Here is a 24,166-nt window from a genome sequence, read left to right on the forward strand (position 1 = left end):
TCCTGAAATCCTGCCACTAAATCGAGTGGGAAGTTTTGTATTGGATGACAAAAATTTAAGTCTGGCAAAAGGAAGCAAACGCAAAACAGTTACAAATGTACCGTGGGACTTCAGTAAGAACTGCTACACTTTGTAGAGCTTTCCTTCCTAATAAAATGTTTCCCCGCAGAAAACTCTAGGTAGGCGCAGTAAACGGCACTGATTTTTGAAGGATCGAGTTAACACTGTTAACAATTACATTATTAACGAAATCATCATGTGACACTGTCTTTTGAGGTTATGGTATCCATCGATATGTGTTAATTAAACAGTCATAGAAGAACATTTATTTTCCCCAGAATGTTAAAACAGCCTTTGTCTATTAGTATCGAAGAAACAACTAAAATTCTACTTTCGCCGTAAAGCGTAATAGATGAAGACTACATTGTGCTTTTGCTTTGCAACCTGAAATTTTGGATATTAATAAACGTGTACGCTTATTTCTACCCTTTCAAGGTGACACGGTTGCTATCAATGACCTGGTAAATGCAGTGAGACATATGGGGATTGAACTCCCAGACACGGAACTTACAAAGGCGGTGAGAACACTGCCAGTTAGTGGTAAGCCTAAAAAATGCTGCTGGAACCTTCGCAACAAGTAGACTTTGTAAGCCTGGGAGGGAAATTCTAAAGCTGTAGAATGTACTGCCTAAAGATTATTGGAAAATCTGAATTCTGGGTTATTTTTGAAAGTAATCCAAATTGAAGAATATTCTTTAAAATAAATGATTTGCACTCTTCAAAATGTCAAACTATGAAAGGACCAACACTGAGGTATTATCCCAGATTCAAGAATGAAGAGACGTGTCAACTTAATGCTTTATTGCGAATAGGCGACATTAACGGAACAATTGGTAGAATATGAGTCAATCGTGTAGGTTAGGTGAGCTGTGTCAGTCTTAATATTCTAATTGGATAATTGTCGTGTAGTGTGTAATGGTATAATTTATATGTATGCATATATATTTTCTTTGAAAAGAAAATGCACTCTGAAGTATTTAGGGTCTAAGGGCATTGTGTTGGCAATTCAAACATTCCGAAAAAAATATCATTCACGTATAGAGAGAATGATAAAACAAATGTAGCAAAATATTAACACTTGAAAAATCTGGTTGAAGAGTATTTCAGAAATCTCGTACTATTTTTTCCACTTTCTCTAAGTGCGAAATATCAAAATAAGAAGTTAGATAAAACACTTTGATCCGACTCAAAATATACATGTTGGTGGTGAGCGTGTTATCAGCTATAATAGTTATACTGGAGAGAGTCGAGTTAAAAGTATCTTTTAGTGTATGTAAGGGAAGAAATACTCTTCGAAGGCCCGAGGACGGCAGGGTGGTGATACATCGTGTCTGTGACCAAAACATACCGAATGGTATTTGAGTTTATGAGCATTCAGTTAACAAAGCCGAAACTAAAACATTAATTTTTGATATGTGTGACTTTTATGCTCTCTACAAGTGTCATGGTTAGTCATAGAGCCTTTCAAATCTTGACTATCAGAAGGCACTATGTTGAGATTTACCTCCCTCTGAATGACTTCCTTTTACGAACAAATAGCTCTGAGATATGATAGGCCAGAAGTTGCATCATCACAATTGTATGGTTTTCATATTTAGAATTTTCTTTTTCCCACTTGTTGAAGAGTCAAAAATGGGTGAAATAATAACCTATAAACTGTGCTCAAAACATATTTGTTGACTAGTGACATAAGTAAGTGCAACTGGTATGATGATTCCTGTGTTTTCCCACAGACTTTTGTGTTATACCTCAATGTGATTAGGAACCTACACCGTAGTTGATAAGAATTCCTTTGGAATTCGCCAAATTTTGGCAGGGCTTGAAATAATCTAAAACTGTAACATAAAAAAAAGAAAAAGCCAAAGACTTGCTATTATTCCAAATTTCATCGACAGCAAAGTCAACCAGTCTGAAAATTTAATCAGCAACACCACTGACCGTATCAGTTGGTCAAAAGAATAGGATTGACTGTTTTTGTCGTATTTAAGAGTAAATATATTTTACGGAGATCCCTGTCTTTTTTTCAGATCTGAAAATTGATATCGGTCAAGTGGACACAGTTCTGGGGAACATGGGGATGCACCTCACAGAAAAGGAACTTAAAGATCTGGCACAGAGCCTGCCAGTTGACGGTGAGTGCCAGATGGTGAACAGAGTCAAAACAGTGAGGTGACTCTGGAGTCAGAGTGACAGAGTTCGAATTCTGTTTCTTCTGCTTAAAAGTCGTGTCATCTGAACGCTTCTTTGCCTTATATTTATCTATCTAGTTCTATATACTTGAGTTTTTTATTGAGAGTTATAGTAAACCAGAGCCTGGCACATAATGAGTATTTAATAAAGGTGCTTATTGTTGTCATAATTTGTAATATTATCACATTAAATATTATTTTAAGCTCCTCTGAAAGCTTATGGGATAGCATGTACAAACCTCTTCAAAATGCATGCTTCATATCAAGTCTTTTAGAAAAGCTTTGAGAAGAACCCAGAGCTCAAGTAACAGGAAACTCTTCCTCTTCATATTCACATCGACTTATATTAGTGTTTTCATGCACTGTGAAGTCTCCACGTTGGTGAGAATGTCACCAGGATTACCAAGTGGCCAGGAGAAAGGCAAGGAAAAGCAAAAGAGAAAAAACAAAACATAAAAAAGTGGCGACCTGTGATGGTGAAATGTGAGAGAATTGAGAAGAGTATAGTTGGAATAAAGAAGGGAGAAACAGAGAAAGCTCAAGAAAATAATGATTAAAATTTCACTCCAAATTACTTCAGAATTGCAGAGATCATGTTCCCTTAGCCACTTAACATAGAAATAGGTTTTGACTTCTCTATTTTGTTTCCTCATACATCCTTGTCGCAGAGCAAAGTTGTAATTTGGGCTAGCATGTTTAACGTGTTCTCCCTCCTTGAAAGCTATAAGGATTCTCCGATGAGGTAGCCAGACTCAGTATACACAAGCTGATACTGGGCCTCAATTCCCTCTTGATAAGCTAGAAACAACTGATTTTTAAGCAATGTTACATAAATTTGAAGCGTGACTGTTCACAAAGCAATGGCCTTCTAGAAGGACAAAAAATAGACTATGTTAACTTTAGAAGATTCCAGTAAGGCCAGGAAATGACTTACCTGAAACATTGTTATCTGAATACACACTAATATTTAGGGTAATGTGGCTCTAGATGTGGGACCAGCAGCTTTTGCCTTTAAGATCTTCTTTGGGCTCAAATACCCATCAGATTTTAGTGGATTTTTGTACTGTGCTTATAAGTTATATTTTCTCAATAAAATGGTTTGTATTTTGAATTGTGCCTTCTGCTAGAAAAAAACAGTGCCATATATTGTGCCTGCCATGAGTTTTATGCAGAGTAACATTTCAGAAATCTCTGGAACATAAAAGCAAAAGAAATGTTTACACTGCTTTCTTCTTCCTAGAAACAATATCATTGAGATTCCCGTTAATGAGCTAATTATGTCCCTGTAATATTTCCATGTTAATGTCCCTTTAAAAACCAATAGAACAAATCATCGAATGTCTCTTACATACAAAGGCTATAGTTTAACCACTAGTATGTTTTAAATCATTTTTAACTGATACATGTAATTCAAATATTCGATGAAGACTCTTCAGATTGACAGTGGTTAAGTGGTGAGTGCGGGCTGTCTTATATGAATGGAAATTTCCCAGATGTCTACATTGAAATATGGTATACAATTCCTTTTTTATTTTGTCCCAATCACCTAGCTAAATAATAGAGAATTTTCCAAGATGCAAACGCTAAAATGAGTTAAGATGGAGCGTACTTCCTTTACATGTCATTCTTTTATGGCTGACAGTTTTAATATCTGAAAGCGGGAAAAGTCAATGTCACATTGTTAATGTAGTTGCCTTTATGAAATATAAAATGTTTTCATCATTTCACACTAATACAAGGGAGAAATAGGCTAAAGTTCTAGAGCAAGTGCTAAGTTCTTTGGCTCAGTTTCTCATCTCTAGTAGTATACATAGTTGTGACTTGTATGTTGTCTGCATTTGATGGAAAAGACAGTATGGAAAATGTAATGGGTGAAGTGAAAGCTTTTATAGGTTACAATAAGTTGCTGATAAACCGAGGGCACCAAGGCTTTACAACAATTTGCAGTACTGTGTGGTGTTTTCCTGAAATCCTGCCACTAAATCCAGTGGGAAGTTTTGTATTGGATGAGAAAAATTTAAGTCTGGCAAAAGGAAGCAAACGCAAAACAGTTACAAATGTACCGTGGGACTTCAGTAAGAACTGCTACACTTTGTAGAGCTTTCCTTCCTAATAAAATGTTTCCCTGCAGAAAACTCTAGGTAGGCGCAGTAAACGGCACTGATTTTTGAAGGATCGAGTTAACACTGTTAACAATTACATTATTAACGAAATCATCATGTGACACTGTCTTTTGAGATTATGGTATCCATCGATATGTGTTAATTAAACAGTCATAGAAGAACATTTATTTTCCCCAGAATGTTAAAACAGCCTTTGTCTATTAGTATCGAAGAAACAACTAAAATTCTACTTTCGCCGTAAAGCGTAATAGATGAAGACTACATTGTGCTTTTGCTTTGCAACCTGAAATTTTGGATATTAATAAACGTGTACGCTTATTTCTACCCTTTCAAGGTGACACGGTTGCTATCAATGACCTGGTAAATGCAGTGAGACATATGGGGATTGAACTCCCAGACACGGAACTTACAAAGGCGGTGAGAACACTGCCAGTTAGTGGTAAGCCTAAAAAATGCTGCTGGAACCTTCGCAACAAGTAGACTTTGTAAGCCTGGGAGGGAAATTCTAAAGCTGTAGAATGTACTGCCTAAAGATTATTGGAAAATCTGAATTCTGGGTTATTTTTGAAAGTAATCCAAATTGAAGAATATTCTTTAAAATAAATGATTTGCACTCTTCAAAATGTCAAACTATGAAAGGACCAACACTGAGGTATTATCCCAGATTCAAGAATGAAGAGACGTGTCAACTTAATGCTTTATTGCGAATAGGCGACATTAACGGAACAATTGGTAGAATATGAGTCAATCGTGTAGGTTAGGTGAGCTGTGTCAGTCTTAATATTCTAATTGGATAATTGTCGTGTAGTGTGTAATGGTATAATTTATATGTATGCATATATATTTTCTTTGAAAAGAAAATGCACTCTGAAGTATTTAGGGTCTAAGGGCATTGTGTTGGCAATTCAAACATTCCGAAAAAAATATCATTCACGTATAGAGAGAATGATAAAACAAATGTAGCAAAATATTAACACTTGAAAAATCTGGTTGAAGAGTATTTCAGAAATCTCGTACTATTTTTTCCACTTTCTCTAAGTGCGAAATATCAAAATAAGAAGTTAGATAAAACACTTTGATCCGACTCAAAATATACATGTTGGTGGTGAGCGTGTTATCAGCTATAATAGTTATACTGGAGAGAGTCGAGTTAAAAGTATCTTTTAGTGTATGTAAGGGAAGAAATACTCTTCGAAGGCCCGAGGACGGCAGGGTGGTGATACATCGTGTCTGTGACCAAAACATACCGAATGGTATTTGAGTTTATGAGCATTCAGTTAACAAAGCCGAAACTAAAACATTAATTTTTGATATGTGTGACTTTTATGCTCTCTACAAGTGTCATGGTTAGTCATAGAGCCTTTCAAATCTTGACTATCAGAAGGCACTATGTTGAGATTTACCTCCCTCTGAATGACTTCCTTTTACGAACAAATAGCTCTGAGATATGATAGGCCAGAAGTTGCATCATCACAATTGTATGGTTTTCATATTTAGAATTTTCTTTTTCCCACTTGTTGAAGAGTCAAAAATGGGTGAAATAATAACCTATAAACTGTGCTCAAAACATATTTGTTAACTAGTGACATAAGTAAGTGCAACTGGTATGATGATTCCTGTGTTTTCCCACAGACTTTTGTGTTATACCTGAATGTGATTAGCAACCTACACCGTAGTTGATAAGAATTCCTTTGGAATTCGCCAAATTTTGGCAGGGCTTGAAATAATCTAAAACTGTAACATAAAAAAAAGAAAAAGCCAAAGACTTGCTATTATTCCAAATTTCATCGACAGCAAAGTCAACCAGTCTGAAAATTTAATCAGCAACACCACTGACCGTATCAGTTGGTCAAAAGAATAGGATTGACTGTTTTTGTCGTATTTAAGAGTAAATATATTTTACGGAGATCCCTGTCTTTTTTTCAGATCTGAAAATTGATATCGGTCAAGTGGACACAGTTCTGGGGAACATGGGGATGCACCTCACAGAAAAGGAACTTAAAGATCTGGCACAGAGCCTGCCAGTTGACGGTGAGTGCCAGATGGTGAACAGAGTCAAAACAGTGAGGTGACTCTGGAGTCAGAGTGACAGAGTTCGAATTCTGTTTCTTCTGCTTAAAAGTCGTGTCATCTGAACGCTTCTTTGCCTTATATTTATCTATCTAGTTCTATATACTTGAGTTTTTTATTGAGAGTTATAGTAAACCAGAGCCTGGCACATAATGAGTATTTAATAAAGGTGCTTATTGTTGTCATAATTTGTAATATTATCACATTAAATATTATTTTAAGCTCCTCTGAAAGCTTATGGGATAGCATGTACAAACCTCTTCAAAATGCATGCTTCATATCAAGTCTTTTAGAAAAGCTTTGAGAAGAACCCAGAGCTCAAGTAACAGGAAACTCTTCCTCTTCATATTCACATCGACTTATATTAGTGTTTTCATGCACTGTGAAGTCTCCACGTTGGTGAGAATGTCACCAGGATTACCAAGTGGCCAGGAGAAAGGCAAGGAAAAGCAAAAGAGAAAAAACAAAACATAAAAAAGTGGCGACCTGTGATGGTGAAATGTGAGAGAATTGAGAAGAGTATAGTTGGAATAAAGAAGGGAGAAACAGAGAAAGCTCAAGAAAATAATGATTAAAATTTCACTCCAAATTACTTCAGAATTGCAGAGATCATGTTCCCTTAGCCACTTAACATAGAAATAGGTTTTGACTTCTCTATTTTGTTTCCTCATACATCCTTGTCGCAGAGCAAAGTTGTAATTTGGGCTAGCATGTTTAACGTGTTCTCCCTCCTTGAAAGCTATAAGGATTCTCCGATGAGGTAGCCAGACTCAGTATACACAAGCTGATACTGGGCCTCAATTCCCTCTTGATAAGCTAGAAACAACTGATTTTTAAGCAATGTTACATAAATTTGAAGCGTGACTGTTCACAAAGCAATGGCCTTCTAGAAGGACAAAAAATAGACTATGTTAACTTTAGAAGATTCCAGTAAGGCCAGGAAATGACTTACCTGAAACATTGTTATCTGAATACACACTAATATTTAGGGTAATGTGGCTCTAGATGTGGGACCAGCAGCTTTTGCCTTTAAGATCTTCTTTGGGCTCAAATACCCATCAGATTTTAGTGGATTTTTGTACTGTGCTTATAAGTTATATTTTCTCAATAAAATGGTTTGTATTTTGAATTGTGCCTTCTGCTAGAAAAAAACAGTGCCATATATTGTGCCTGCCATGAGTTTTATGCAGAGTAACATTTCAGAAATCTCTGGAACATAAAAGCAAAAGAAATGTTTTCACTGCTTTCTTCTTCCTAGAAACAATATCATTGAGATTCCCGTTAATGAGCTAATTATGTCCCTGTAATATTTCCATGTTAATGTCCCTTTAAAAACCAATAGAACAAATCATCGAATGTCTCTTACATACAAAGGCTATAGTGTAACCACTAGTATGTTTTAAATCATTTTTAACTGATACATGTAATTCAGATATTCGACGAAGACTCTTCAGGTTAACAGTGGTTAAGTGGTGAGTGCGGGCTGTCTTATATGAATGGAAATTTCCCAGATGTCTACATTGAAATATGGTATACAATTCCTTTTTTATTTTGTCCCAATCACCTAGCTAAATAATAGAGAATTTTCCAAGATGCAAACGCTAAAATGAGTTAAGATGGAGCGTACTTCCTTTACATGTCATTCTTTTATGGCTGACAGTTTTAATATCTGAAAGCGGGAAAAGTCAATGTCACATTGTTAATGTAGTTGCCTTTATGAAATATAAAATGTTTTCATCATTTCACACTAGTACACGGGAGAAATAGGCTAAAGTTCTAGAGCAAGTGCTAAGTTCTTTGGCTCAGTTTCTCATCTCTAGTAGTATACATAGTTGTGATTTGTATGTTGTCTGCATTTGATGGGAAAGACAGTATGGAAAATGTAATGAGTGAAGTCAAAGCTTTTATAGGTTACAATAAGTTGCTGATAAACCGAGGGCACCAAGGCTTTACAACAATTTGCAGTACTGTGTGGTGTTTTCCTGAAATCCTGCCACTAAATCGAGTGGGAAGTTTTGTATTGGATGACAAAAATTTAAGTCTGGCAAAAGGAAGCAAACGCAAAACAGTTACAAATGTACCGTGGGACTTCAGTAAGAACTGCTACACTTTGTAGAGCTTTCCTTCCTAATAAAATGTTTCCCCGCAGAAAACTCTAGGTAGGCGCAGTAAACGGCACTGATTTTTGAAGGATCGAGTTAACACTGTTAACAATTACATTATTAACGAAATCATCATGTGACACTGTCTTTTGAGGTTATGGTATCCATCGATATGTGTTAATTAAACAGTCATAGAAGAACATTTATTTTCCCCAGAATGTTAAAACAGCCTTTGTCTATTAGTATCGAAGAAACAACTAAAATTCTACTTTCGCCGTAAAGCGTAATAGATGAAGACTACATTGTGCTTTTGCTTTGCAACCTGAAATTTTGGATATTAATAAACGTGTACGCTTATTTCTACCCTTTCAAGGTGACACGGTTGCTATCAATGACCTGGTAAATGCAGTGAGACATATGGGGATTGAACTCCCAGACACGGAACTTACAAAGGCGGTGAGAACACTGCCAGTTAGTGGTAAGCCTAAAAAATGCTGCTGGAACCTTCGCAACAAGTAGACTTTGTAAGCCTGGGAGGGAAATTCTAAAGCTGTAGAATGTACTGCCTAAAGATTATTGGAAAATCTGAATTCTGGGTTATTTTTGAAAGTAATCCAAATTGAAGAATATTCTTTAAAATAAATGATTTGCACTCTTCAAAATGTCAAACTATGAAAGGACCAACACTGAGGTATTATCCCAGATTCAAGAATGAAGAGACGTGTCAACTTAATGCTTTATTGCGAATAGGCGACATTAACGGAACAATTGGTAGAATATGAGTCAATCGTGTAGGTTAGGTGAGCTGTGTCAGTCTTAATATTCTAATTGGATAATTGTCGTGTAGTGTGTAATGGTATAATTTATATGTATGCATATATATTTTCTTTGAAAAGAAAATGCACTCTGAAGTATTTAGGGTCTAAGGGCATTGTGTTGGCAATTCAAACATTCCGAAAAAAATATCATTCACGTATAGAGAGAATGATAAAACAAATGTAGCAAAATATTAACACTTGAAAAATCTGGTTGAAGAGTATTTCAGAAATCTCGTACTATTTTTTCCACTTTCTCTAAGTGCGAAATATCAAAATAAGAAGTTAGATAAAACACTTTGATCCGACTCAAAATATACATGTTGGTGGTGAGCGTGTTATCAGCTATAATAGTTGTACTGGAGAGAGTCGAGTTAAAAGTATCTTTTAGTGTATGTAAGGGAAGAAATACTCTTCGAAGGCCCGAGGACGGCAGGGTGGTGATACATCGTGTCTGTGACCAAAACATACCGAATGGTATTTGAGTTTATGAGCATTCAGTTAACAAAGCCGAAACTAAAACATTAATTTTTGATATGTGTGACTTTTATGCTCTCTACAAGTGTCATGGTTAGTCATAGAGCCTTTCAAATCTTGACTATCAGAAGGCACTATGTTGAGATTTACCTCCCTCTGAATGACTTCCTTTTACGAACAAATAGCTCTGAGATATGATAGGCCAGAAGTTGCATCATCACAATTGTATGGTTTTCATATTTAGAATTTTCTTTTCCCACTTGTTGAAGAGTCAAAAATGGGTGAAATAATAACCTATAAACTGTGCTCAAAACATATTTGTTGACTAGTGACATAAGTAAGTGCAACTGGTATGATGATTCCTGTGTTTTCCCACAGACTTTTGTGTTATACCTCAATGTGATTAGGAACCTACACTGTAGTTGATAAGAATTCCTTTGGAATTCGCCAAATTTTGGCAGGGCTTGAAATAATCTAAAACTGTAACATAAAAAAAAGAAAAAGCCAAAGACTTGCTATTATTCCAAATTTCATCGACAGCAAAGTCAACCAGTCTGAAAATTTAATCAGCAACACTATTGATCGTATTAATTGGTCAAAAGAATAGGATTGACTGTTTTTGTCGTATTTAAGAGTAAATATATTTTACGGAGATCCCTGTCTTTTTTTCAGATCTGAAAATTGATATCGGTCAAGTGGACACAGTTCTGGGGAACATGGGGATGCACCTCACAGAAAAGGAACTTAAAGATCTGGCACAGAGCCTGCCAGTTGACGGTGAGTGCCAGATGGTGAACAGTGTCAAAACAGTGAGGTGACTCTGGAGTCAGAGTGACAGAGTTCGAATTCTGATTCTTCTGCTTAAAAGTCGTGTCATCTGAACGCTTCTTTGCCTTATATTTATCTATCTAGTTCTATATACTTGAGTTTTTTATTGAGAGTTATAGTAAACCAGAGCCTGGCACATAATGAGTATTTAATAAAGGTGCTTATTGTTGTCATAATTTGTAATATTATCACATTAAATATTATTTTAAGCTCCTCTGAAAGCTTATGGGATAGCATGTACAAACCTCTTCAAAATGCATGCTTCATATCAAGTCTTTTAGAAAAGCTTTGTGAAGAACCCAGAGCTCAAGTAACAGGAAACTCTTCCTCTTCATATTCACATCGACTTATATTAGTGTTTTCATGCACTGTGAAGTCTCCACGTTGGTGAGAATGTCAGCAGGATTATCAAGTGGCCAGGAGAAAGGCAAGGAAAAGCAAAAGAAAAAAAACAAAACATAAAAAAGTGGCGACCTGTGATGGTGAAATGTGAGAGAATTGAGAAGAGTATAGTTGGAATAAAGAAGGGAGAAACAGAGAAAGCTCAAGAAAATAATGATTAAAATTTCACTCCAAATTACTTCAGAATTGCAGAGATCATGTTCCCTTAGCCACTTAACATAGAAATAGGTTTTGACTTCTCTATTTTGTTTCCTCATACATCCTTGTCGCAGAGCAAAGTTGTAATTTGGGCTAGCATGTTTAACGTGTTCTCCCTCCTTGAAAGCTATAAGGATTCTCCGATGAGGTAGCCAGACTCAGTATACACAAGCTGATACTGGGCCTCAATTCCCTCTTGATAAGCTAGAAACAACTGATTTTTAAGCAATGTTACATAAATTTGAAGCGTGACTGTTCACAAAGCAATGGCCTTCTAGAAGGACAAAAAATAGACTATGTTAACTTTAGAAGATTCCAGTAAGGCCAGGAAATGACTTACCTGAAACATTGTTATCTGAATACACACTAATATTTAGGGTAATGTGGCTCTAGATGTGGGACCAGCAGCTTTTGCCTTTAAGATCTTCTTTGGGCTCAAATACCCATCAGATTTTAGTGGATTTTTGTACTGTGCTTATAAGTTATATTTTCTCAATAAAATGGTTTGTATTTTGAATTGTGCCTTCTGCTAGAAAAAAACAGTGCCATATATTGTGCCTGCCATGAGTTTTATGCAGAGTAACATTTCAGAAATCTCTGGAACATAAAAGCAAAAGAAATGTTTTCACTGCTTTCTTCTTCCTAGAAACAATATCATTGAGATTCCCGTTAATGAGCTAATTATGTCCCTGTAATATTTCCATGTTAATGTCCCTTTAAAAACCAATAGAACAAATCATCGAATGTCTCTTACATACAAAGGCTATAGTGTAACCACTAGTATGTTTTAAATCATTTTTAACTGATACATGTAATTCAGATATTCGATGAAGACTCTTCAGGTTGACAGTGGTTAAGTGGTGAGTGCGGGCTGTCTTATATGAATGGAAATTTCCCAGATGTCTACATTGAAATATGGTATACAATTCCTTTTTTATTTTGTCCCAATCACCTAGCTAAATAATAGAGAATTTTCCAAGATGCAAACGCTAAAATGAGTTAAGATGGAGCGTACTTCCTTTACATGTCATTCTTTTATGGCTGACAGTTTTAATATCTGAAAGCGGGAAAAGTCAATGTCACATTGTTAATGTAGTTGCCTTTATGAAATATAAAATGTTTTCATCATTTCACACTAATACAAGGGAGAAATAGGCTAAAGTTCTAGAGCAAGTGCTAAGTTCTTTGGCTCAGTTTCTCATCTCTAGTAGTATACATAGTTGTGACTTGTATGTTGTCTGCATTTGATGGGAAAGACAGTATGGAAAATGTAATGGGTGAAGTGAAAGCTTTTATAGGTTACAATAAGTTGCTGATAAACCGAGGGCACCAAGGCTTTACAACAATTTGCAGTACTGTGTGGTGTTTTCCTGAAATGCTGCCACTAAATCGAGTGGGAAGTTTTGTATTGGATGACAAAAATTTAAGTCTGGCAAAAGGAAGCAAACGCAAAACAGTTACAAATGTACCGTGGGACTTCAGTAAGAACTGCTACACTTTGTAGAGCTTTCCTTCCTAATAAAATGTTTCCCCGCAGAAAACTCTAGGTAGGCGCAGTAAACGGCACTGATTTTTGAAGGATCGAGTTAACACTGTTAACAATTACATTATTAACGAAATCATCATGTGACACTGTCTTTTGAGGTTATGGTATCCATCGATATGTGTTAATTAAACAGTCATAGAAGAACATTTATTTTCCCCAGAATGTTAAAACAGCCTTTGTCTATTAGTATCGAAGAAACAACTAAAATTCTACTTTCGCCGTAAAGCGTAATAGATGAAGACTACATTGTGCTTTTGCTTTGCAACCTGAAATTTTGGATATTAATAAACGTGTACGCTTATTTCTACCCTTTCAAGGTGACACGGTTGCTATCAATGACCTGGTAAATGCAGTGAGACATATGGGGATTGAACTCCCAGACACGGAACTTACAAAGGCGGTGAGAACACTGCCAGTTAGTGGTAAGCCTAAAAAATGCTGCTGGAACCTTCGCAACAAGTAGACTTTGTAAGCCTGGGAGGGAAATTCTAAAGCTGTAGAATGTACTGCCTAAAGATTATTGGAAAATCTGAATTCTGGGTTATTTTTGAAAGTAATCCAAATTGAAGAATATTCTTTAAAATAAATGATTTGCACTCTTCAAAATGTCAAACTATGAAAGGACCAACACTGAGGTATTATCCCAGATTCAAGAATGAAGAGACGTGTCAACTTAATGCTTTATTGCGAATAGGCGACATTAACGGAACAATTGGTAGAATATGAGTCAATCGTGTAGGTTAGGTGAGCTGTGTCAGTCTTAATATTCTAATTGGATAATTGTCGTGTAGTGTGTAATGGTATAATTTATATGTATGCATATATATTTTCTTTGAAAAGAAAATGCACTCTGAAGTATTTAGGGTCTAAGGGCATTGTGTTGGCAATTCAAACATTCCGAAAAAAATATCATTCACGTATAGAGAGAATGATAAAACAAATGTAGCAAAATATTAACACTTGAAAAATCTGGTTGAAGAGTATTTCAGAAATCTCGTACTATTTTTTCCACTTTCTCTAAGTGCGAAATATCAAAATAAGAAGTTAGATAAAACACTTTGATCCGACTCAAAATATACATGTTGGTGGTGAGCGTGTTATCAGCTATAATAGTTATACTGGAGAGAGTCGAGTTAAAAGTATCTTTTAGTGTATGTAAGGGAAGAAATACTCTTCGAAGGCCCGAGGACGGCAGGGTGGTGATACATCGTGTCTGTGACCAAACATACCGAATGTTATTTGAGTTTATGAGCATTCAGTTAACAAAGCTGAAACTAAAACATTAATTTTTGATATGTGTGACCTTTATGCTCTCTACAAGTGTCATGGTTAGTCATAGAGCCTTTCAAATCTTGACTATCAGAAGGCACTATGTTGAGATTTACCTCCCTCTGAATGACTTCCTTTTACGAACAAATAGCTTTGAGATATGATAGGCCAGAAGTTGCATCATCACAATTGTATGGTTTTCATATTTAGAATTTTCTTTTTCCCACTTGTTGAAGAGTCAAAAATGGGTAAAATAATAACCTATAAACTGTGCTCAAAACATATTTGTTAACTAGTGACATAAGTAAGTGTAACTGGTATGATGATTCCTGTGTTTTCCCACAGACTTTTGTGTTATACCTCAATGTGATTAGGAACCTACACTGTAGTTGATAAGAATTCCTTTGGAATTCGTCAAATTTTGGCAGGGCTTGAAATAATCTAAAACTGTAACATAAAAAAAGAAAGAGCCAAAGACTTGCTATTATTCCAAATTTCATCGACAGCAAAGTCAACCAGTCTGAAAATTTAATCGGCAACACCATTGACCGTATTAATTGGTCAAAAGAATAGGATTGACTGTTTTTGTCGTATTTAAGAGTAAATATATTTTACGGAGATCCCTGTCTTTTTTTCAGATCTGAAAATTGATATCGGTCAAGTGTACACAGTTCTGGGAAACATGGGGATGCACCTCACAGAAAAGGAACTTAAAGATCTGGCACAGAGCCTGCCAGTTGCCGGTGAGTGCCAGATGGTGAACAGAGTCAAAACAGTGAGGTGACTCTGGAGTCAGAGTGACAGAGTTCGAATTCTGATTCTTCTGCTTAAAAGTCGTGTCATCTGAACGCTTCTTTGCCTTATATTTATCTATCTAGTTCTATATACTTGAGTTTTTTATTGAGAGTTATAGTAAACCAGAGCCTGGCACATAATGAGTATTTAATAAAGGTGCTTATTGTTGTCATAATTTGTAATATTATCACATTAAATATTATTTTAAGCTCCTCTGAAAGCTTATGGGATAGCATGTACAAACCTCTTCAAAATGCATGCTTCATATCAAGTCTTTTAGAAAAGCTTTGTGAAGAACCCAGAGCTCAAGTAACAGGAAACTCTTCCTCTTCATATTCACATCGACTTATATTAGTGTTTTCATGCACTGTGAAGTCTCCACGTTGGTGAGAATGTCACCAGGATTACCAAGTGGCCAGGAGAAAGGCAAGGAAAAGCAAAAGAAAAAAAACAAAACATAAAAAAGTGGCGACCTGTGATGGTGAAATGTGAGAGAATTGAGAAGAGTGTAGTTGGAATAAAGAAGGGAGAAACAGAGAAAGCTCAAGAAAATAATGATTAAAATTTCACTCCAAATTACTTCAGAATTGCAGAGATCATGTTCCCTTAGCCACTTAACATAGATATAGGTTTTGCCTTCTCTATTTTGTTTCCTCATACATCCTTGTCGCAGAGCAAAGTTGTAATTTGGGCTAGCATGTTTAACGTGTTCTCCCTCCTTGAAAGCTATAAGGATTCTCCGATGAGGTAGCCAGACTCAGTATACACAAGCTGATACTGGGCCGCAATTCCCTCTTGATAAGCTAGAAACAACTGATTTTTAAGCAATGTTACATAAATTTGAAGCGTGACTGTTCACAAAGCAATGGCCTTCTAGAAGGACAAAAAATAGACTATGTTAACTTTAGAAGATTCCAGTAAGGCCAGGAAATGACTTACCTGAAACATTGTTATCTGAATACACACTAATATTTAGGGTAATGTGGCTCTAGATGTGGGACCAGCAGCTTTTGCCTTTAAGATCTTCTTTGGGCTCAAATACCCATCAGATTTTAGTGGATTTTTGTACTGTGCTTATAAGTTATATTTTCTCAATAAAATGGTTTGTATTTTGAATTGTGCCTTCTGCTAGAAAAAAACAGTGCCATATATTGTGCCTGCCATGAGTTTTATGCAGAGTAACATTTCAGAAATCTCTGGAACATAAAAGCAAAAGAAATGTTTTCACTGCTTTCTTCTTCCTAGAAACAATATCATTGAGATTCCCGTTAATGAGCTAATTATGTCCCTGTAATATTTCCATGTTAATGTCCCTTTAAAAACCAATAGAACAAATCATCGAATGTCTCTTACATACAAAGGCTATAGTTTAACCACTAGTATGTTTTAAATCATTTTTAACTGATACATGTAATTCAGATATTCGATGAAGACTCTTCAGGTTGACAGTGGTTAAGTGGTGAGTGCGGGCTGTCTTATATGAATGGAAATTTTCCAGATGTCTACATTGAAATATGGTATACAATTCCTTTTTTATTTTGTCCCAATCACCTAGCTAAATAATAGAGAATTTTCCAAGATGCAAACGCTAAAATGAGTTAAGATGGAGCGTACTTCCTTTACATGTCATTCTTTTATGGCTGACAGTTTTAATATCTGAAAGCGGGAAAAGTCAATGTCACATTGTTAATGTAGTTGCCTTTATGAAATATAAAATGTTTTCATCATTTCACACTAATACAAGGGAGAAATAGGCTAAAGTTCTAGAGCAAGTGCTAAGTTCTTTGGCTCAGTTTCTCATCTCTAGTAGTATACATAGTTGTGACTTGTATGTTGTCTGCATTTGATGGAAAAGACAGTATGGAAAATGTAATGGGTGAAGTGAAAGCTTTTATAGGTTACAATAAGTTGCTGATAAACCGAGGGCACCAAGGCTTTACAACAATTTGCAGTACTGTGTGGTGTTTTCCTGAAATCCTGCCACTAAATCGAGTGGGAAGTTTTGTATTGGATGACAAAAATTTAAGTCTGGCAAAAGGAAGCAAACGCAAAACAGTTACAAATGTACCGTGGGACTTCAGTAAGAACTGCTACACTCTGTAGAGCTTTCCTTCCTCATAAAATGTTTCCCTGCAGAAAACTCTAGGTAGGCGCAGTAAACGGCACTGATTTTTGAAGGATCGAGTTAACACTGTTAACAATTACATTATTAACGAAATCATCATGTGACACTGTCTTTTGAGATTATGGTATCCATCGATATGTGTTAATTAAACAGTCATAGAAGAACATTTATTTTCCCCAGAATGTTAAAACAGCCTTTGTCTATTAGTATCGAAGAAACAACTAAAATTCTACTTTCGCCGTAAAGCGTAATAGATGAAGACTACATTGTGCTTTTGCTTTGCAACCTGAAATTTTGGATATTAATAAACGTGTACGCTTATTTCTACCCTTTCAAGGTGACACGGTTGCTATCAATGACCTGGTAAATGCAGTGAGACATATGGGGATTGAACTCCCAGACACGGAACTTACAAAGGCGGTGAGAACACTGCCAGTTAGTGGTAAGCCTAAAAAATGCTGCTGGAACCTTCGCAACAAGTAGACTTTGTAAGCCTGGGAGGGAAATTCTAAAGCTGTAGAATGTACTGCCTAAAGATTATTGGAAAATCTGAATTCTGGGTTATTTTTGAAAGTAATCCAAATTGAAGAATATTCTTTAAAATAAATGATTTGCACTCTTCAAAATGTCAAACTATGAAAGGACCAACACTGAGGTATTATCCCAGATTCAAGAATGAAGAGACGTGTCAACTTAATGCTTTATTGCGAATAGGCGACATTAACGGAACAATTGGTAGAATATGAGTCAATCGTGTAGGTTAGGTGAGCTGTGTCAGTCTTAATATTCTAAGTGGATAATTATCCTGTAGGTATTTATATATATGTATGTGTATTTCTTTTTCTAAAGATAATGCACACTAAAGTATTTAGGGTCTAAGGGCATTGTGTTGGCAATTCACTCTCAAACATTCTGAATAAAAGTAACATTCACGTATAGAGAGGATGATAAAACACGTAAAGCAAAATATTAACACTTGGAAAATCTGATTGAAGAGTGCTTTGGAAATCTTATACTACTTTTTCCACTTTCTCTGAGTGTGAAATGATGTAAAAATAAAAAGCTAAGATAAAAAAACTTTCCTTATTTCTTATCGATTTGAGTTTGAGAATCACTGAACTTTTCAGTGAAAGTCTGCCATATTAATGTTAGCAATGCCGATAATATTGATCTTAAAAGAATTTTACTATTTCTAGATCATTTCAATTTTTTCATATCTTTGATTTTAAATTGTATTTAGGCATGATTTCAAATTTAGAAAAAGGTTTAAGAATAACACAAGGAACTCCTTTACTCAAATTCACCATTTACAATTTGCCCATTTTTATCATTAATTCATACTCTCTCGGTCTCTTTCTTTTTCTCTCCAACACACACACACACAAACACACACACACACACACACACACACACACTCATAAACATTGTTTGCTCAATCAATGGCAGAAATCTTTAATTTCACACACTCAGAAATAAGACATTTCCAGGATTTAAAACTTCTGCATGAGAAAACAAACAAATAGCAATGTTGGAAAAGCATTTGCAACAGGGATGACAAAGACCACTTTTAAAATAATAAAGACAAACCAATATGCAAATGGCGCTAGACGTGGACATCAACATTCATGTGTAAGTGAACATGAAATACTTGAAACATCTCTTTTATCTAAACAACCTGACCATGTAATTTTCAACATGGTATAATTCTACTAAAAATGGCCTTGTGAGGCACAATATAAAGACTTCTGTATATTTAAAAATCTCAGCACTCCTTACCTTTCTTGCTCCTTCGAGGTAAATTAGAACAAAACGTTCTAGGACACATTACTTTTCTTTGAGAATATAAGAAATAAATATATTTTTATGAATTCCCCTATTAATTTGGTTATATCATAAACTGAACTCCTCCTTTTTTACAAAACAAGTGAAGCAAAGGTACATCGAAATAGAATTCTAAAGGGTCTGGAGTCTTTCACAAGTGAGTCATATATTTTTACCTTACACAGAAATGGTGTGATACTTTCATCTTTATGGGAAAGATCATACTTGGACTTTGTCTAATTTTTCTCACAAATAGTTAATTGGTAACATGATATGCACAGCAAAATTGAAGTGGAGTTGTCTCTTGTCACAAAAATTATACATAGTCACTACAGACATAACTGTATTTTCATCTTTTAGATCGTTCAGTTGCTCTCATGTTCCTTTTCTGTTTTTCCTTTGGAGAAGAAGTCGACATTGGTAACCTGAAACCGCTTCTGGAAAGAATGAATATCAAGCTCAGTGAAAAAGAACTTGCAGAGCTGAGAAGAAATCTACCTGTTGATGGTATGGATAGTAGATACCATTGTCAGTCCCAAAAGGGAATTTTTTCCAAGTCTTACAGCTGAGAGTTTCTAAAACTGCATTCAGTTAGTGGTAAGATAAATCTTGAAAATCTTAGAGAACCCTAACATTAATATTAGGAACAAGGCTCAGATGGTAGTTAGTGCTACTGTCACTTTACATTGTTTTAAAGGTTCTAGTTACTACACTGAGAAAATGAGATGAAATAATATTGGGAAAGAGCACTATTACCTTGAATTTCAGATGATATGATTATGTATCTAGGAGAGCCAAGAAACACACAAACTAAGAGAAACCTTTTAGAATTATTGAGCCTTATATGCCTGTTGTTCTCCATACCTTGCATGTGCTTGCATCGGATACAGCATATGTAGATTTTTTTCACATTTCTCAGCACCTCTTCTATGTAAAATACTCTTCCTATCCATTCTCCCTTTCCTCTAATATTTTAAGTTGTTCAGGTCTTATATGCACCAGGATGTATGTAGTTTGCATTAGTGGCTTCTATCTGAGCAATGGCACACATAGCTCACAGCAGTACCTGAAATTAAGATGACCAGATGGCAGTCGAGTAAAATGGTCCAAAAACACTGGAAAAATACCTTTTGCCTTGTGCAGACTCCAAAAACCAAGACGTCTTTTTGAAACTATGGAAATCAGCATATAGCCTTGCAATCCAGAGATTTCATATGTTTGAATAAAATTATATCGGTGGAATTTATCAATATACATCTCTCTATGTTTTTTCTGAGCTCATGACATTGATTACATGTATCAATTGTCTCTTTTCTTCATAGCCAATGGAAAAGTTGATTTGAATAAGGTGATGGATGGAGTGAAAGCTGTTAAAGGTGAGTGAGAAGTTAACAGAAAAATTACATAAGGCATTTTGGTTCAGGTGGTTCAGGTGGGAAAGGGTAATAAGGAAATAAACTGTAAAAAAGGAATAAGTTAAGAAGCAATAGAAGCCTTCTGAAGAAAATGATAAAATCTTATGAAAAAACATGAAATAACACATTAATTGATATTCTTGAATGGTAAACTAACCCACAGGATCAGATTGTTAAATCAAACTTACATGAATCAGAGGTCTTACCCAGGATCGAGCTTTACTAAATAATGTCAAGGATAATAGAAATCAAGAAAAGCAAATAGAGGTCTGCGATATCAAGGGCAGCTTTATAGTTCCTTCCTTCCCATGTTGCACGTGCCCTTCTGGCCCAGAACAGATGAAGTCTCTATGTGCAGGTCACAGGATCACTTCATACAGCAGAAGCATTTAAACTATGCAACATCTCCAGTAAAGTGTATTGTTTATGTGACGTTATCCAGGGAGCCATGCCTCATAGATCTTAGGTTTTATTTATTAGGACTTTAACTGGGTCACCTGCCTTCTTTTCTTTTCTCCAGGGGCAGCCCCTCAGTGAAGGGAGTTAATGGATTATAGACAACCTGGTTTAACTCATTCCTCTCAAATGGAAAGGTTTAACTACACTTACTAAAATAAAGATGTCAATTACTCTAAAATCATCTATACATGTATATTGTATAGACATATATAATTTAATAGGAAATTTTTAGAATTCCAATGAGGTTTTATCGTAAGAACTTTTAAAGAACTTTAAAGAACAAATAGAAGAATAAATGCCCAACTATAGCCAAGAAAATTATGAAAAAGAGAACCAGAATGGAGATTTGGCTTATTAGTACTTATATAAAAGTACTATAATCAAAAAAATTTTCATTGATACTTAATACATAAATAAGTAGACCAAACAAAATAGAGTTAAAAAAATAGATCCCAATATAATGGATTACTTGCTATATGTTAAAGGATATATAAATGGTTTTTAAATAGTATTGGCTATCTGTCTAAAAGAAGAAAATGAGGACTACCCTTCTTGGGATTCTTTTCGTATGTTTCCTGGTTTGTGGAACTGAGAGCTCTACTGAGCATTAGGTGGGGGCCATGAATTTGCTTTCCTGCTTGGGTAAGTTTGTAGAACAGACTCCAAGGCCAGCAGGACTCATTGGTTGGAGACCCTAATTTGGCATTTTTCTCAAGACAATATATTGAAGAAACTCTGTTTACCCCATTTATATTCTTGCCTCCGTCGTAGATTAATTGACCACATAGGTGTGCGTTTACTTCTTGGCTCTCTGTTCTGTTCCATTCATCTATGTGTCTGTTTTTATGCCAGTACCGTGCTGTTTTGATTACTGTAGCCTGTAGTATAGTTTGATATCCTGTAGCCTGACACCTCCAACTTTGTTCTTCTTTCTCAAGATTTCTATGGGTATTCAGGGTCTTTTATGGTTTTATATAAATTTTAGAATTATTTGTTTTAGTTCAGTGAAAAATGCCATTGGTGTTTTGATAGGGATTGCATTGAACCTATGATTGGTTTGGGCAGTATGGACATTTTAACAATGTTAATTCTTCCTATCAGTGAGCACGGTATATGCTCCCATTTATTTGTATCGTCTTGCTTTTCTTTCTTCAATATCTTATAATTTTTCTGAATAAGGTCTTTACTCCTTGGTTAAATTTATTCCTCAATATTTTATTTATTTTATTTTATTTTATTTTCTAATTTTTGATGCAATTGTAAATGGGTTAGTTGCCTTAACTTCTCTTTCTGATTGTTGGATATTGGTGTATAAAAATGTGACTGATCTTTTAATATTAGTTTTGTATACTGCTACTTTACTGAATTCATTGATCAGTTCTAACAGTTTTGGGGAAGAATGTTTGGGGTTCCCTATATATGGTATCATGTCATCTGCAAATGATGACAGTTTTACTTCTTTCTTTCCAATCTGGATTGTTTTACTTCTTCTTCTAGTCTGATTGCTATGGCTAGGACTTCCAATACTATGTTGAATAAAAGTGGTGAAAGTGGACATCCTTGTCTTGTTTCTTCCTGATCTTAAGGAAAAGCATTTTAGCCTTACCCATTTGAGGGTGATGTTAGCTGTGTGTTTGTCATATATGGCATACCTAAGCTAATGCAATTAGATTTTATTTTGGAAGTCGTCTTTCCCTAATTTTAAGACAAACTCTCTTATTTGTATTAAGGAAATAAGTTTGACTTAACAGATACATGTATTCTGCAGCTGAAAATGTTTCATTTTTTACTTTGTTCTCAACCTGAAAATTAGGAGGTAAATCATCATAAAGGAACGTTTTCATTAGAAATAATTACAGCTATATGAACTGATAATTACACCCAATCTCCTATTTTCAAAGGTGAGAAGATCGAGCCTAGTGATCTGAAAAATGTTCAGGGAAAACTTGGAATTGAACCGACAGATAAGGAACTCGAGGAGGTGCTGAAAATACTGCAATCTGATGGTAAGCCCTATGAGTGTGACTGGGACCTTCCAGGGAGCTTGGGTATTCGTGGATCTGTGAAAATTCTAATTTCTTCTTAAACATGATAAAACATTTTACAGAAATAGACTTTAAGTTACATATAAAGAGTCACAGTATCATTTAGAGTTTATTTAAAGCCAAGCAACTTTTCAGGTGTTAAGTTGCCATCAGAGCTACCAGACGTCTATTGTTAACCTTCAGGTCACTAATGAGCATATGTCATAAGAAGGAAAGAGAGAGAGAAAAGAGCAATGAAAGAAATTAAAGATAAAAGAATTAAAAGGAAAGGAAAGATGTATTTATGTTTTGGTATAGTAGGCCCACAGGATGTGATAACTTGATCCCATTGAGAAAGGCTTCTTTTCCTTAATTTCATTGTTATATAAAGTAGTAAATTTGGAGTAAAACATTTTTTAATGTCATTACTGAGATATAATTCATATGCCATACAATTAACCCAATAAAGTGTACAATTCGGCGGATTGTAGTATGCTCACAAAGTTGTGTATCCATCACCACAATTAATTTTAGAACATTTTTATTACCTCAGAAAGATATCCCACATCCCTTAGCAGTGGTACCCACCCCCAATTTCTCCATTCTTCTCAGCCCCTGGGCAACCACTAATCTTTTCCATCCCCATCAATTCACCTAGTAGTAGTAATAGTTCATAGTAGTAGTAATGAGATATTTTTTGAATCCTCTATACTGTTCAAAAATATCTTATTTATTTTTTCTAATATAGCATTCACTTCTCAGTTATTTTGATCTTCTCCACAAAACGGGGCTAAAGGAAATGATTCTAATTTTAATTCCATTGTCTATTTTCTTTATTTAATTCAATGAATCTTCGCTCTTTATGTCAAAAAGTATAATAATGATTCATAAGAATTAACTTTTTTCTATGTGGAGTAGACATTTTAAGGCTGGGATTCATGAACACTTAGGATGTCCATGAGCGGGCTTTGGCACATCCTTTAAGTCTTAATGCATAGTTTATAAATATGTATATGTGCACTTTTGGGAGTGTGAGGCATATAGCTTTTCTCAGATTCTCAAAGGATGTGTGTGTGTTTGTGTGTGTATGTATACCAAATATAAACATAAATAAAAGGATGTGTGTGTGTGTGTGTATATATATATATATTAGAAAAATTTTTAAATAACTTTTTTGAGACACTAAATTTTCCTCATGGATCTGGCTGTTTCTGATTAAGGGAAAGTTGACATCAAAAACCTGGAAACCATTCTGGGCAACATGGGAATCAAGCTTACTGACAAGGAACTTGAAGATCTGACACAAAATCTGCCAGTCGATGGTGAGCATGTTAGATACTACTGGCTTTTGAACTTTGGGTTTTATGTACCTTTAGTGGTGGAAGGGAAGGAATAAGGGAACTTTTTATGGGGGAAGATGTCAAGGTTGGAGATGAGACAGTAATAGT

General features: G+C 35.3%; 1 protein-coding gene across 1 annotated transcript in view; it reads left to right on the forward strand.

Annotated features, from left to right (window-relative positions):
• EFCAB13 (EF-hand calcium binding domain 13) overlaps positions 1–24,166 on the forward strand; it is a 283,929-nt gene that overhangs the window by 226,823 nt on the left and 32,940 nt on the right. The window contains exons 32-44 of the mRNA XM_036222608.1: positions 496–600; positions 2,088–2,192; positions 4,707–4,811; positions 6,299–6,403; positions 8,918–9,022; positions 10,509–10,613; positions 13,128–13,232; positions 14,718–14,822; positions 17,337–17,441; positions 19,226–19,327; positions 20,143–20,196; positions 22,596–22,700; positions 23,939–24,040. Of these exons, the coding sequence (XP_036078501.1) occupies positions 496–600; positions 2,088–2,192; positions 4,707–4,811; positions 6,299–6,403; positions 8,918–9,022; positions 10,509–10,613; positions 13,128–13,232; positions 14,718–14,822; positions 17,337–17,441; positions 19,226–19,327; positions 20,143–20,196; positions 22,596–22,700; positions 23,939–24,040 (1,308 nt within the window). The remainder of the gene's footprint in view (positions 1–495; positions 601–2,087; positions 2,193–4,706; positions 4,812–6,298; positions 6,404–8,917; positions 9,023–10,508; positions 10,614–13,127; positions 13,233–14,717; positions 14,823–17,336; positions 17,442–19,225; positions 19,328–20,142; positions 20,197–22,595; positions 22,701–23,938; positions 24,041–24,166) is intronic.

The sequence above is a fragment of the Rousettus aegyptiacus genome, unplaced genomic scaffold (assembly GCF_014176215.1).
Source record: "Rousettus aegyptiacus isolate mRouAeg1 unplaced genomic scaffold, mRouAeg1.p scaffold_m13_p_6, whole genome shotgun sequence".
Lineage (NCBI taxonomy): Eukaryota > Metazoa > Chordata > Mammalia > Chiroptera > Pteropodidae > Rousettus > Rousettus aegyptiacus.